At 40.7% G+C, this 15,069-nt stretch overlaps 1 protein-coding gene across 2 annotated transcripts in view; it reads right to left on the bottom strand.

Moving 5' to 3' along the window:
• CEP83 (centrosomal protein 83) overlaps positions 1 to 15,069 on the bottom strand; it is a 146,600-nt gene that overhangs the window by 57,680 nt on the left and 73,851 nt on the right. For both annotated transcript variants that reach the window (XM_062203118.1, XM_062203119.1), the window contains one exon: positions 13,041 to 13,172. In XM_062203118.1, coding sequence (XP_062059102.1) covers positions 13,041 to 13,172 — 132 coding nt within the window. The remainder of the gene's footprint in view (positions 1 to 13,040; positions 13,173 to 15,069) is intronic.

Raw genomic sequence — 15,069 nt, 5'->3', positions numbered from 1 at the left:
TCTCTCTCTCCACCTCTCCTCCTCTATGTAACTCTGACTTTCAAATAAATAAATCTTTTAAAAAATTCACAGAAAATGTATTAAAAACAAAATATGGATTTCAAAAACTTTTTGCATTAAACTCATCTTTCAATTCCATTTTTCTATTTTCTCCCCATTTTTCCATGAACTTTTTGAAGTACCCCATATATATGTCTAGTTGGGTCATTTTTTAAAAACTACTCTTGCATAACTTATTTAGACTACTTGCAACTATTGATATGTTGAGTGTCTCATTTTTTTGTTTCTTCTCTGCTTTTGGATTCAATTTTCTTTTTCCTCCACTCCTGCTGGTTACCTGAACTTTTTTTCTTTTTTTGTATTCCATTTTAACTTATTTAGGTTTTTACATTTTTTATTTGTATTTTAATTGCTTGAGAGAAAGAGAAAGATAGTAATCTCACCTTTGCTGGTTCACACCTCAAATGTTCAAATGGGCAAAATCAGGAACCAGGAACTCAATCCAGGTCTCCTGTGAGTGGTTAATTACCCAACAACTTGAGCAAACACTGCTGTCACTTAGGGGGTGAATTAGCAAGAAACTAGAATGGAAAGCACAGCCAAAATTCAAACCTAGGCTCTCCAACATGGGATGTGGACGTTGTAAGCAGCATCTTAAGCACTATATATAGCAAATGCCTGCCCCTCTATAACGCCTTGAATGTATCTCTTCATATAGCTTTTTTAGTGGTTGCTCTCACTACTACATTACATAAATGTAACTTACCACAGCCTACTGAGTTCATTTTACCAATCTGAGTGACATAGAAACTTTACCTCCATTTATGTTCCTTTGTCCTCATTTACAATTGTCTTAATTCCCTTTATACCCTTTTACAACCACATCAGTGTTGTAATTTTTACTTTAGCCATAAAATAAAATTTAGAAAATTTGTGAAGCAAAGCAAAGTCTACCATCATCATTTTGCTTGTCATGTTCTTTGATCCTTCCTGGTGTTATGGTTTCCTGCTACTATTTTCTTTTTCTTTATACACTTTCCCTCTCTTTTTTTTAAAGATTTTTTTATTTGAAACGAAGAGTCACAGAGCGAGAGAGAGGGAGAAACACAGCAATCTTCCATCTGCTGGTTCACTTCCCAAATGACTGCAATGACCAGAGCTGGGCAATCCAAAGCCAGAAGCCAGGAGTTTCTTCCAGGTTTCCCACATGAGTGCAGGGGCCTAAGTACTTGGCCATCTTCTGCTGCTTTCCAAGGTGTATTAGCAGGGAGTTGGATTGGAAGTAGAGCAGCCAAGACTCAAACTGGCACGCATATGGGATACTGGGAGTGCATATGGCAGCTTTATCAGCACAGTGCTGGCCCCTTATACACTCTTTTAGACAGTCTTTTGGATAAATCTATCAGAGGGGGGAAAAAAAAAAAAAACACCCTCCACAAAACTGTTTTTTTTTTCTCTTTTAAGAACGTCTTGATTTTCTCTTCAGTCCAGAACAATATTTTTGCTGGATAGGGTTATGAATTAACAGCTCTTCTTTTTTTTTTTTTTTTTCAGCATTCACTATTATTGTACCATTCACTCCTTGCCTCTGTGCTTTCTAAAAGAAATTTGCCTATTTTCTGATTTTTCCTCTCCCAATAGGCATAATTTATCCTACTGCTTTCAAGATTTGTTTGATCATGGTGTCTCTCGGTGTGGACATCTTTGGATTTATCCAGTGAGATTAGCTCAGCTTCTTGAATCTGTAGGTCTAAGCCTTTATCAAATTTAGGAGGTTTTCAGTCATTGTATCTTCATTAGTTTTTTAACCTTACTCTCCTTTTATATATATAAAATATTATATTAAAAATATATATAATTTAAGTTATACAAGTTATATATGTTATATATTTATAATTTACAAATTATATATAATTTGTTATATATATAATTTAAGTTATATAAGTTTCATATATTTCCTTTGTACCATTTTAGGAATACAGTGGCACTTCCTCCCTACCCTCCCTCCCACCCATGCTCCAATCCTTCCTCCACCTCCCTCTCAGATTTCCACTCTTAATTTTTACAATTATCTATGTTCAGTACACTTAATGATTATATAGTTAACCCTAGATCATCTGATATAGTTGACAGGTTACTGAGTATATGTTTCATGTGCTTAAAAACTCTTTTCTCTAGTTTATTCACATTAGGTCATTTGTAATATTTTATCTTCTAGTTGACTGATTTTTTTTAACTCCGTCCCTTCCATTCTGCAAGTGATCCCTACAACTGAGGTTTTCTTGTCATTGTATTTTTCAGCTCTAAAACTTCCAATTGTTCTTTATATTTTCAATTTTATTGTTCGATTTCATTGTTGAGTCTCTCTTTTTCATTTGTTTCAACTATGTTTGAAATTACTAAACTTTAAAAAAAAAATAAAAGAAATTGCTCACTAAAGCATTCTCACCATGGCTACTGTAAATCTCTCACGGCTCCCCCATGAGGCCGTCACCGACTCCTTCCTGGCTGGGAGAGGCTGAGCTGTGACTTGCTGCTCCCCACACAACCTGCCTTGCTGGATACCTGGGCACAGTAGAGTCTTGTGCACTAGAACTCCTCTGACACAACCTAGACAGGATGGGGCAGGGCACCTCATTAAGGTCAGCTGTCGGCAGAGCTCCCCAGGGACACCACAGCAGGGAGGAACCCTTCTTGTTCCCCAGGGGCAGATGCTATTATCTGGCTTTGGTATTCGAATTGCATAGGCTTTATAGAATGAGTAGAAAGTATCCTTCTGATCTTGTTTTCTTGAAGAGATTATAAAGAACCAGTATGAAATCTTCCTTAAATATCTGGTATAATTCACCAGTTAACCTACCTGGGCTATCCAGTCAATTTTTTATTGGCAGACATTGTAGATTTTACATTTTTCCAATTTGGGGCTGTTTCCCTTTGTGTAGTTTGAATCCTTATTCTGAGTTGCAATTAAGATACCTTTCAAATTTTGCTGTCATACTTGTGAAACAAAACCAGAATAGCCTTTAGTCTATAGCTAATTCAGCCCTATCCTGAGGCACAACCCTTTGGAGTCTTCTAATTGTACCATGTATTAGACTGTCTTTCAACCCTGGCTGAATCAACAAAAATTTTGTCCAGACCCATGTGAGCTACAGGAATTGTTTTTTTTTTTTTAATATTTATATATTTTTGTGTTTTCTTTTTTTTTTGATTGGTTAGGTATTTATTTTTATTTATTTATTTTTAAACTTCTATTTAGTAAATATAAATTTCCAAAGTACAGTTTATGGATTACAATGGCTTTTCCCCACCATAACTTCCCTCCCACCTGCAACCCTCCCATCTCCCGCTCCCTCTCCCATTACATTCACATCAAGATTCATTTTCAATTATCTTTATATACAGAAGATCGATTTAGTATATATTAAGTAAAGATTTCATCAGCTTGCACCCACACAGAACATAAAGTGTAAAATACTGTTTCAGTACTAGTTATAGCATTAATTCACATTAGACAACACATTAAGGACAGAGATCCCACATGAGGAGTAAGTACACAGTGACTCCTGTTGTTGACTTAACAATTTGACACTCTTGTTTATGGTGTCAGTAATCTCCCTAGGCTCTTGTCATGAGTTGCCAAGGCTATGGAAGCATTTTGAGTTTGCCGACTTCGATCTTATTTAGACAAGGTCATAGTGAAAGTAGAAGTTCTCTCCTCCCTTCAGAGAAAGATACCTCCTTCTTTGATGGCTCCATTCTTTCTCACTCACAGAGATCTTTCATTTAGGTCCTCTTTTTTTTTTTGCCAGAGTGTCTTGGCTTTCCATGCCTAAAATACTCTCAAGGGCTCTTCAGCCAGATCCAAATGCCTTAAGGGCTGATTCTGAGGCCAGAGTGCTGTTTAGGACATCTGCCATTCTATGAATCTGCTGTGTATCACGCTTCCCATGTTGGATAAATATAAGAGTGGGAATAAGAGAGGGAGGAGATGTACAATTTGGGACATGCTCAATCAGACTTGCCCCAAATTGTGGAGTTAGAAATGTGCCAGGAGATTCCAATACAATCTCATCAAGGTTGCATGTACCAATGCCATCTCACTAGTCCAAGTGATCAATTTCAGTTCACAACTGATCACACTGATAGGTCTAAGAGTCAAAAGGATCACACAAACAAGTCTAGTGTCTGCTAATATTTTTGTATTTTCTAAAGATTTATTTATTTATTTGAAAGGCAAGGTTGGGGGTGGGAGCAGAGAGACAGATAAAGAGAGATCTTCCATCCACTGGTTCACTCCTCAAATAGCCACAGCAGAACCGTTTTACTTAGATCATTTCCGTTCTTTGGCCTTGTACAGTAAACACACACATACAATAGACAGCACTCAACTGAAGACTCAAGCATTACGCTGGGCAGAACTCTAAAGCTCCCCAACACTCTGCCTTTCAAATGTTTGAAAATCATTGTTTCCTATCATTTTGCTCCAGTCTTTAGACAGGGCCATGAAGTAAAATCAGTTCCTATTACTCCACAATGGGCAACTGCAGAAATTCCCAGACAGCTGTTAGTTGTACTAGCTGTGTAAATTTGGGACAATATTTCAGTGTTTCCATTTTTTTCATGCATACAATGGGGTAATGATAACCTAACTCACAGGGTTTTTCAAAGGATTCACAGAAGCATATATAAAGTGCTTCAATAAATTAAATGTAGATTTGTCATTTGCTCCTTTTTTTCATTCATCAGTGTCTGTAATCTTTAATTCAGCAATCTGAAATCTACCTTAAAATGCTTTACTTACGTTAATTAGTACCATAATTAATACTCTTGGGCACTTATGGTAGTAATATCATTGATTATTTATTGTGTGCCTGACAATGCCTAAGATATTTTATTTATTTATTTGAAAGGCAGAGTTACAGGGAAGCAGTGGCAGAGAGAGAGAGAGAGAGAGAGAGAGAGAGAGAGGTCTTCCACCAGCTGGTTCACTTCCCAAATGGCTACAACAGCCGGAGCTGAGCTCACCTGAAGCCAGGAGCTTTTTCTGGGTCTCCCACATGGGTGCAGGAGCCCAAGCACTTGGGCCATCCTCCAATGCCTTCCTGGGCCATAGCAGAGAGCTGGACAGGAAGAGGAGCAACCGGGACAGAATCCAGCGCCCCGACCGGGACTAGAACCCGGTGTGCCGGCACCACAGGCGGAGGATTAGCCTAGTGAGCCGCGGCACGGGCCTGCTCCACTTCTGAACCAGCTCTCTGCTATTACCTGGGAAAGCAGAAGATGGCCCAAGAACTTGGGCCCCTGCACTCGCGTGGGAGACCCAGAAGAAGCTCTTGGCTTCGGATTGGCATAGCTCAGTCATCACGGCCAATTGGGGAGTAAACCAGCGGATGGAAGACCTCTCTCTCAGCCTCTCCTTCTCTCTCTGTGTAACTCTGACTTTCAAGTAAAATAAATAAATCTTAAAAAAAAAAAAAAAAAGGAGGCCGGCGCCGTGGCTCAACAGGCTAATCCTCCGCCTTGCGGCGCCGGCACACCGGGTTCTAGTCCCGGTCGGGGCACCGATCCTGTCCCGGTTGCCCCTCTTCCAGGCCAGCTCTCTGCTATGGCCCGGGAGTGCAGTGGAGGATGGCCCAAGTGCTTGGGCCCTGCACCCCATGGGAGACCAGGAGAAGCACCTGGCTCCTGCCATCGGAACAGCGCGGTGCGCCGGCCGCAGCGCGCTACCGCGGCGGCCATTAGAGGGTGAACCAACGGCAAAGGAAGACCTTTCTCTCTGTCTCTCTCTCTCTCTCACTGTCCACTCTGCCTGTCAAAAAAAAAAAATAAATTAATTAAAAAAAAAAAGGTAAAAAATACACAAGTTTTATGTAAGTCCTTAATAAATGCAAAAATATACATTTACATGTAAATGTTAGAGACACTATAGGTTCAACTCCATACCACTGCAAGAAAGAAAATGCCATGATTAAGAGTCATCAATTTTCTGGTTTTCCAGTGCATATAAAAGTTATGTTTATACTATACTATACCCTATTAAGTGAACAATAACATGTTTTGAAATATCTACATAATTTAAAATACTTTATTGCTAAAAGATGTTAATCATCTAAGCCTTCAGCAAATAATTGTTTTTGCTGGAAGAGGGTATGCCTGGATACTGCTGGTTCCTAACTGATCAGTATAGTGACTGCTAAAGGCTAGGGTGGCTGTATCAAGTCCCTAAAATAAACCTCATGAAAGACTCTCTGTAGCATGTTATTTTGTCTATTAGCATTTTTCTCAGATTAGAACTTCTTTCATAATTAGTCAATATTTTCAAATCCTACTACTGCTTTATCAACTAAGTGTATGCAATATTTTAAATCCTTTGTTGTCTTATCAATAATGTTCACATATCTTCATTAGAAGCACATTCCATCTCAAGAAACTACTTTGTTTGCTCACCTATCAGCAGCAAATATAAGCTCATCTGTAAGAAAAAACTTCCTAACTTAAAATTTTACTATGGGACTGAAGCAATTCAGTCACATCTTCAGGTTCCCTTCTAATTCTAGTTCTTTTGCTATTTCTACCACATCTACAGTTACCTCCTAAACTGAAGTATTGAATCCCTTCAAGTTATCCAGGAGAGTTGGAATCAACTTCTTCCAAATAACTGGTAATATGTGTGTTTTGGCTTCTGCTCATGAGCCACAAATGTTCTTAACGGCATGTGGAATGGTGAATCCTTTCCTGAAAGTTTCCTATCTACTTCGCCCAGAACCATCAGAGAAATCACTACCTATGGCAGCTATAGCCTTATAAAATGTACAAATTTCTGAAATGATAAGATTTGAAAGTCAAAATTACTCCTTCATCCATGAACTGCAGGCTGGATGTTATGTTGACAGGTATGAAAACAATATTAATCTGAATATATTCATCAGAGTGCTTAGTGACCAGGTGCATTGTCAACGAATATTTTGAAAGAAAAAACTGCTTTTGCAGCAGATTAACAGTGAGCTTAAAATATTCAGTAACTCTTGATGCGAAGAGATATGAACTCATCTGGGCTTTGTACTTGCATGTGCAGTGCACAAGCAGAGAGGATTGAGTGTAATCCTTAAGGGCTCTAGGATTTTTAGAGTGGTACATGAGCATGGACTTCAATTAAGGTCACCAGCTACATTATCCCCCAACAAGGCAGCCTGGCCTTTGCAGCCAGAAGTAATCTCTCTGGTTACAGAAGTCCTAGATGGCATCTTCTTCCAGTAGAATGTTGTGTCATCTGCAATGGAAGTATGCTGTTTGGTGCAGCCACCTTTCTCAGTGTCTTAGCTACATCTTCTGAACACCTTGCTGCAGCTTCCACAGTGGTACTTGCTGTTTCACCTTATACTTTTATATTATGAAGACAATTTCTTTCCTTAAATCTCATGAACCAGCCTCTGCTAGTCAGATGCCTCCTCTGTGCAGAAATGAAGAGGTTTGGCTTTGCATTAGGCTTAGGCTTAAGGAAATATTGTGGTGGTTTTATCTGCTGTTCAGACCACTGAAACTTTCTCCATATAAGCAATGATACTGTTCTGCACTCTTATCCCTGTGTTCACTGGGAACAGTCCTTTGATTTCTTTCAAGAACTTTTCCTTTGTATACACAACTTGGTTAACTGTTAGGAGCAAGAGACCTAGCTAGCAGCCTATCCGAGCTTTCAACATGGCTTTCTCATTAGGCTCTGTCATGTCTGGTTTCTTGTTTAAAGTGAGAGAGATATAAGACTTCTCCTTTCACTTAAATACTTAGAAGCCATTGCAGAGTTATTAACTGGACTAATTTCAACACTGCTGTGTCTTTGAGAACAGGGGGGCTTAAGGACAGGAATACAGATAGAGGAACAGCTAGTCAGTACAGCATTTTTGTTAAAGATTGACTTTATTATTTGTATCAAAGAGTTATACAGAGTGGGGGTGGGGGGGTCTTCCATCCGCTAGTTCACTCCCCAATTGGCCGCAAAGGCTGGAGCTGAGCTGATCTGAGGCCAGGAGCCTCTTCTGGGTCTCCCATGTGGGTGCAGGGGCCCAAGGACTCGGGCCATCTTCTACTGCTTTCCCAGGCCATAGCAGAGATAGGAAGTGGATCAGAAGTGGAGCAGCCAGGAATTGAACCAGCTCCCATGTGGGATGCTGGCACTGCAGTCGGTGCCTTTACCCATACTATGCCACAGCTCTGGCCCCCAGTACAGCATTTCTTATTGGGCTGGTGTGGTGGTGACAAATCCCCTCAGTTTTAGCTCGTCTAGGAAAGACTATTTCTTCTTCATAGCTAAGGAAAGCATTGCTGGTTACCTTGAATGTATCATTCCATTCTTTCCTCATCTGTAAGATTACTACTGATATGTTTGTTTTAATCAATGGGAACTCCTTTACTTGTGAATTGATGCTTTTCTCTAGCTGTTTTTAGAATTCTCTGTTTTGTACTTTTGATAGTCTGAGTAACAGTATGCCTTTGGAGGTGGTCTTTTTAGGTTGAATCTATTAAGAGATCCTGTGAGCTTTCTGGACCTCGATGCCCATTCTTTCCAAAAATTGAGAATGTTTTCAGTAATTATTCCCTTCAGTAGGTTTTCTCTGCCTTTTCCCTTCTCTTCTTCTTCTAGAACACCCATGACATGAAAGTTTGCTCACTTAATGGTGTCTCCTAAGGATCAAAGGTTTCTTCTTTTTTTCTGATTTTCTGTGATTGGGATATTTCAAAACATCTGTCTTCAAGCTCACATATTCTGCCTGAGCTATTCTGCCATCGATGCCCTGCACTGCATTTTTTACTTCACTTATTGAGTTTTATAGTTCCAAGACTTTGGGTTAGATCATTAAAAGAAATTTTTTTTTGTTTTATTTTGTTTGATAGACACAGAAAGAAAGGAGAGACAGAGACAGGAGTGAGTGAAGGAGGGAGGGCAGGAGGGAGAGATAGGGAACATTACAATACTTGACTTCAAAATATACTGCAAAGAAGGGGCCAATGTGGTGCAGCAAGTAAAACTGAGGCCTGTGGTATCCCATATGGCCATCAGTTTCTGTCCAGATTGCTGTATTTCTATCCAGCTGTCTAGTAATGGCCTGGGAAAAGCAGTGGAAGATGGCCCAAGTGCTTGGGCCCTTGCCACCCATGTAGAAGACCTGGATTGGCGTGGCTCAGTCCTGGCCACTGCGGCCATTTGGGGAGTAAACCACAGGAGGGAAGACAGATACCTATCAAATGAAGACACACAGTCAACAAGTCTATGAAAAAAGGTTCAACATCACTGAACATCAGGGAATTGTATATCAAAACTACAGTGAAAGCCGGCGCCGCGGCTCAGTAGGCTAATCCTCCGCCTTGCGGTGCCGGCACACTGGGTTCTAGTCCCGGTCGGGGCACCGATCCTGTCCCGGTTGCCCCTCTTCCAGGCCAGCTCTCTGCTATGGCCAGGGAGTGCAGTGGAGGATGGCCCAAGCTCTTGGGCCCTGCACCCCATGGGAGACCAGGATAAGCACCTGGCTCCTGCCATTGGAACAGCGCGGTGCGCTGGCCACAGCGCGCCTACCGCGGCGGCCATTGGAGGGTGAACCAACGGCAAAAAGAAGACCTTTCTCTCTGTCTCTCTCTCTCACTGTCCACTCTGCCTGTCAAAAAAAAAAAAAAAAAAAAAAAACTACAGTGAAGGGTGGACATTTGGCGCAATGGTTAAGAAGCCACTTGGGAGGCCCGCATGCCATACTGGGGTGCCTAGGTTCAAGTTCCAGCTCTGGTTCCTGACTCAGAGTCCTGCTGATGCACACCTGAAAGGCAGTCAGTGATGGCTCAGTAGTTGGGCCCCTGCCATCCATATGTGACACCTGGACTGAGTTTCTGGCTCATGACTTCAACAAAGCCAGCCCATGCTGCTGGAGGCACTTGAAGTGTGAACTAGCAGATGGCAGACCTCCCTCCATTTCTCTACCTTCCAAATAAACCATTAAAGATAAAAATAATAAAAGACTGAGATATCACCTAATTCCAGGTAGAATGCCTATTATAAAAATACAAAAAAAAAAAAAAATGCTGTCAAGCCAATAGAGAAAGAAGAACTCTCATACACTGTTGGTGGGAAGGCAAATCAGTACAGCCATTATGGAAGAAAATGTGTAGGTTTCTCAGAAAACTAAAAATAGAACTACCATATGATCCATCGACCCCACTACCAGACATGTACCTAAAAGAACCGAAATCAGTATACTCAAGAGACATCTGCACTCATACATTTACTGCATCACTAATCATAATAACCAAGACTTGGAAACAATTTAGGCATTCATTCATTAGATGAACAAAGTCAGGTACAGAAAAACAAATACTAGTGTAAGCATTTGGCACAGTGGTTTGGATGCCAATTGGAATGCTCACATTCCTTATCCAAGTACCCAGGGATTTGAGTCCCATCTCCGCCTTCAGTTCCAGCACACCCTGGGAGACAGCAGGTAATGGCTCAAGTAGTTGTGTCCCTGCCATCCGTATGAGAGCCCCTGGTTCCTGGCTCTATACTTCAGCCCAGCCCAACCCTGGCTGTAGAAAGAATTTGGGAAGTAAACCAGAAGATGCAAGATCTCTGCCTACCTCTCTGTTTTTCTGCCTTTGAAATGAAATGAAAATTAAAAAACACTGCAGGCTCTCACTTAATAGGGGAAGGCTAAAAAGTTGATCCGTAAGAAGTAGAGAATACAACATTGATTACCAAAGCCTATTAAGGGTATGAGGCAGGAGAGAGGGAGAGAAGATGACTAATGGACACAGGGGCACAGCTGGATAAAGAGGAATAACTTCTAATGTTCCACAGCACAGTAGTACAAAAATGGTTGATAATAATTAAAATTGTGGGGCTGGCACTGTGGTGTAGTGGGTAAAGCCACCACCTGCAGTGCCAGCATCCCATATGGACGTTGGTTCATGTCCTGGCTGCTCCACTGCCAATGGAGCTATGGCCTGGAAAAGCAGTAGAAAATGGCCCAAGTCCCCTGCACCTATGTAGGAGACCTGGAAAAAGCTCCTGGCTCCTGGCTTCGGATCAACACAGCCATTGCAGCCATCTGGGGAGTGAACCAGCGATGGAAGACCTCTCTCTCTCTCTGCCTCTCTGTAAATCTGCCTTTCAAATAAATAAATAAATACTTTTTAAAAAAATTAATATTACAAAACAGCTAGTAGAAAGTATTTTGAATGTTTTCAAAATAAACACAAAAAAGGTAAATATCTGAGATACAGGCCAATGACCCTGACATAATCATTACATGTACTGAAATGTCACACGATAAATATGTAGAATTACTATGTGTCAATTAAAAACAGATATATCGGCCGGCGCCGCGGCTCACTAGGCTAATCCTCTGCCTTGCGGCGCCGGCACACCGGGTTCTTGTCCCGGTCGCCTCTCTTCCAGGCCAGCTCTCTGCTGTGGCCAGGGAGTGCAGTGGAGGATGGCCCAAGTCCTTGGGCCCTGCACCCCATGGGAGACCAGGATAAGTACCTCGCTCCTGCCATCGGATCAGCGCGGTGCGCCGGCCGCAGCGCGCCTACCGCGGTGGCCATTGGAGGGTGAACCAACGGCAAAAGGAAGACCTTTCTCTCTGTCTCTCTCTCACTGTCCACTCTGCCTGTCAAAAATAAAAAAAAATAAATATATATCTTAAAAAATAAATTATAATCCTTTCCTATCTCAGACATAATATTTAAAGCTGTAAATAAGTTCTTAGTGCAAAAAGCTATTACAAATATTTGTTGTGTTCTAGTACTGCAATGCCAATGCACTCAAACGATCCAAGGTTCATACACCTTCTTACCTCTGGAGCAGTCATGGAATAGTCTCCTCACTGACTAGAGAAAGTCAGTCTGATTCAAATAGCACAGTTTTAGCTTGCAATTGGATGCCCTTGACATTATAAACATTTAGCAATTTGTAAAGAACAGTAAGTGTACTTTAACTCTTAACTTCAAATGAAGGTAACACAATTAATACAAAATGCAGATGTTCTTTATACACAGAATTACTATAATCACTAAGCTGTATTTTTATGAATGTGGCAGGATAAAATTGGTGTTTCTTCTTTTCCATCCTGCAAATCATCCAAAAACAATATGAGGAATGAAAAAGAGGGACCCATTTTTAGTAGAACCAAGGGACAAATCACAAAGTGAGTGGAAAAGCTGCCAAAAGCAATAGTGATGGAGTAGGAGTACATGCTGTACACAGAGTGAAATAATGCAGCTGCAGGTGTTAGAAAGAACACAGTATAATTCCGGAAGGTGATGGGCACACACTAAGGTATTAGATCCCTTGTTCATATCATTGGGAAGAAGGTGCATGGCATCACAGCTGTAACTCTCTTGGGCGTGGTTTGGTTCCACAAAGTATAGGGATAGTAAGTATTAAACAGGCAATCACATAAACTGTACCCGCGGTGGCTATGGGAGACAAGAGACTGTGTACAATGGAAATTCCCAACTCCGGCTATCTCTCTTGACTGAGGCAAAATAAAGAATTAAAGAAAAAGAAAAATCTAATAGCCAGAAAAAAACACTCGCAAGAAAACCATTGACAAAGAGCAAACCAACAGGGCTGGCATTGTGCTGCAGCCAGTTAAGTTGCTGCCTGGGACGCTGGCATCCCCTATTGGAGTGACCGTTCAAGTAGCAACTGCTCCACTCCCAATTCAGCTCCCTGCCCACATGCCTGGAAAAGTAGCAGAGGATAGACCAAGTACTTGGACCCCTGTCATCCTCATAGGAGACTTAGATAGAGTTCCAAGCTCCGGGCTTCAGCCTTACCCAGCCCCAGCTGTTGCAGCCATTTGAGGAGTGAACCAGCAGATGAAAAAGTTCTCTTTCTCTCTTTCTCTGTCAGTCTATACTTCATGATTAGTATAATTTCACATTAATACAATGTAATTATGTAATCAACTCCAATTTGGAATTTACAAGATTATATAATAAATTTTATCAACTATACAATGATGAATAAATCAGTGTAATCAATAACTTACCTCTGATTCATGTTTTATTTTTTCTTCTTCTAAAACACGTGCAAACTCTTCTTTCTGGTGTTCAAATTCTGATTTCAGAAATGTATGTTCATAGCGAAGTTTATTATATTCAGCTCTGTATTTTTCTACTTCCTAAATTAAAAGGAGATGGCAATTTATGAAAAATTCATAAATTAAATTTGTTCTCACTTCAAAACTCCCTTTTGCAAACAACCTTAAATTAAAGTATACTGAGTCATTCTAAAAGCAAAAAAAAATAATTTAACAAACACAAACGAACCTCAGAAAAGTCCTCATATGTATCCCAACTATAGAAACAGTACGCTCCAGAGAATGTACCAATAAAGCAAACTATCATTCAAATAATATTTCTTCACTGATCTCATTATAATCTAAAAAAATGCACAATGCAACAAAATTTTTTACCTCTAGATTTAAGAAAATATTTAAAAATGGAACACATCTTTCAGAATATAGCTAGATTTTTAAAAGTGTAATACAGCATAAGACATCCTTTTACAGGTAGACAAAGGGCGAGCATTTAGCATAGCACTTAAGACACCATGGGACACCCACAACCCCACGTCAGAATGGATCGCTCTACTTTCAATTTCAGCTTCTGGCTCAGGTGCACCCTGGGAGGCAGCAAGGGATGATGGCTCAAGTTCTTTGTGTCTCTGGCACTCAAGCAGAAAACCAGATTGAGCACCAGGTTCTGGCTTCAGCCTGGCCCAGCATTGCTGTTGCAGACATTTGGGGAGAAAACCAATAAATGCAAGATCATCCTCTCTTTCTGTCCCTCTGCTTTCCAAATCATTTTATTTTTTATTTTTTTGACAGGCAGAGTGGACAGTGAGAGAGAGAGACAGAGAGAAAGGTCTTCCTTTTGCCGTTGGTTCACCCTCCAATGGCTGCCGCGGCTGGTGCATCTCGCTGAGCTGAAGCCAGGAACCAGGTGCTTTGCCAGGTGCTTCTCCTGGTCTCCCATGTGGGTGCAGGGCCCAAGCACTTGGGCCATCCTCCACTGCACTCCCGGGCCATAGCAGAGACTGGCCTTTTCCAAATAATTAAAAAAAAGAAAAATGTGTACTTTTAAAATAAAAAATAGAAGACAAAATGAATTCAAAGTAGATAAAAGATCATTTGAATAATACAGTCATTTAAGTTTCAATCAAGTATTACAATGATAATTCAACTCAATGTATCAGCCTCAAGAATATCTACAGTTTCATCTTTCCCAACTAACTGGCAACATATAAATTCCCTGAAGTGCTCTCATATTGCTTCCTTACACTCTACAAAAGATCCTGACTTTCTGAATATTTAACAAGAACAAACAATAGGGCAAAAAGTTGCAGGAGACTTCAGCTGGCATCAGGAAATCAGGTAATGAGGAAAGCATTTCTCCTGAAACACTCAGTTCACAGTCACTCTTTAGCTAAAAAGATCTCTAAGACAAGAAAACGGGCTTCAAAGTTTTATTAAAGATACACTTTGCTTTGACTGATAAAAAAATTTTAAAATCTAAGTACAGCTTTTTCATAATATGTGTTTCCCATAAACTTTTGGAAGACTACTTATATTTAAGCCCAGTGCTGTGTCACAGTGAGTTAAAGCCAAGGCCTGCAGTGCTGGCATCCCATATGGGCATAGGTTCAAATCTCAGTTGCTCCACTTTAGATCAAGCTCCCTGCTCATATGCCTTAGAAAGCAGTGGAGGATGGCTCAAGTGCTTGGGCCCCTGCACCCAAGTGGGAGACCTCGAAGAAGCTCCTGACTCCTGGTTTCAGCCTGGCCCAGCCCGGGTCATTGTGGACATTTGGGGAGTGAACCAACAGACAGAAGTACACTCTCTTTCTCGATCTCTCTCTCCCCTACCCCGTAACTCTGCCTTTTAAATAAGTAAATAAATCATTAAAAAAAACTCCTCATATGCATGGAATTCAATTTTCCATTTTCCATAAACTTTTTAAAGTACCCCCGTATAGCATACTAAAAATGGTATTACTGGAGAGAAAATAAGAAATAG

Source organism: Lepus europaeus, chromosome 10 (assembly GCF_033115175.1).
Source record: "Lepus europaeus isolate LE1 chromosome 10, mLepTim1.pri, whole genome shotgun sequence".
In the NCBI taxonomy this organism is placed as follows: Eukaryota; Metazoa; Chordata; class Mammalia; order Lagomorpha; family Leporidae; genus Lepus; species Lepus europaeus.
This window is presented reverse-complemented; position numbering and strand designations above follow the sequence as displayed.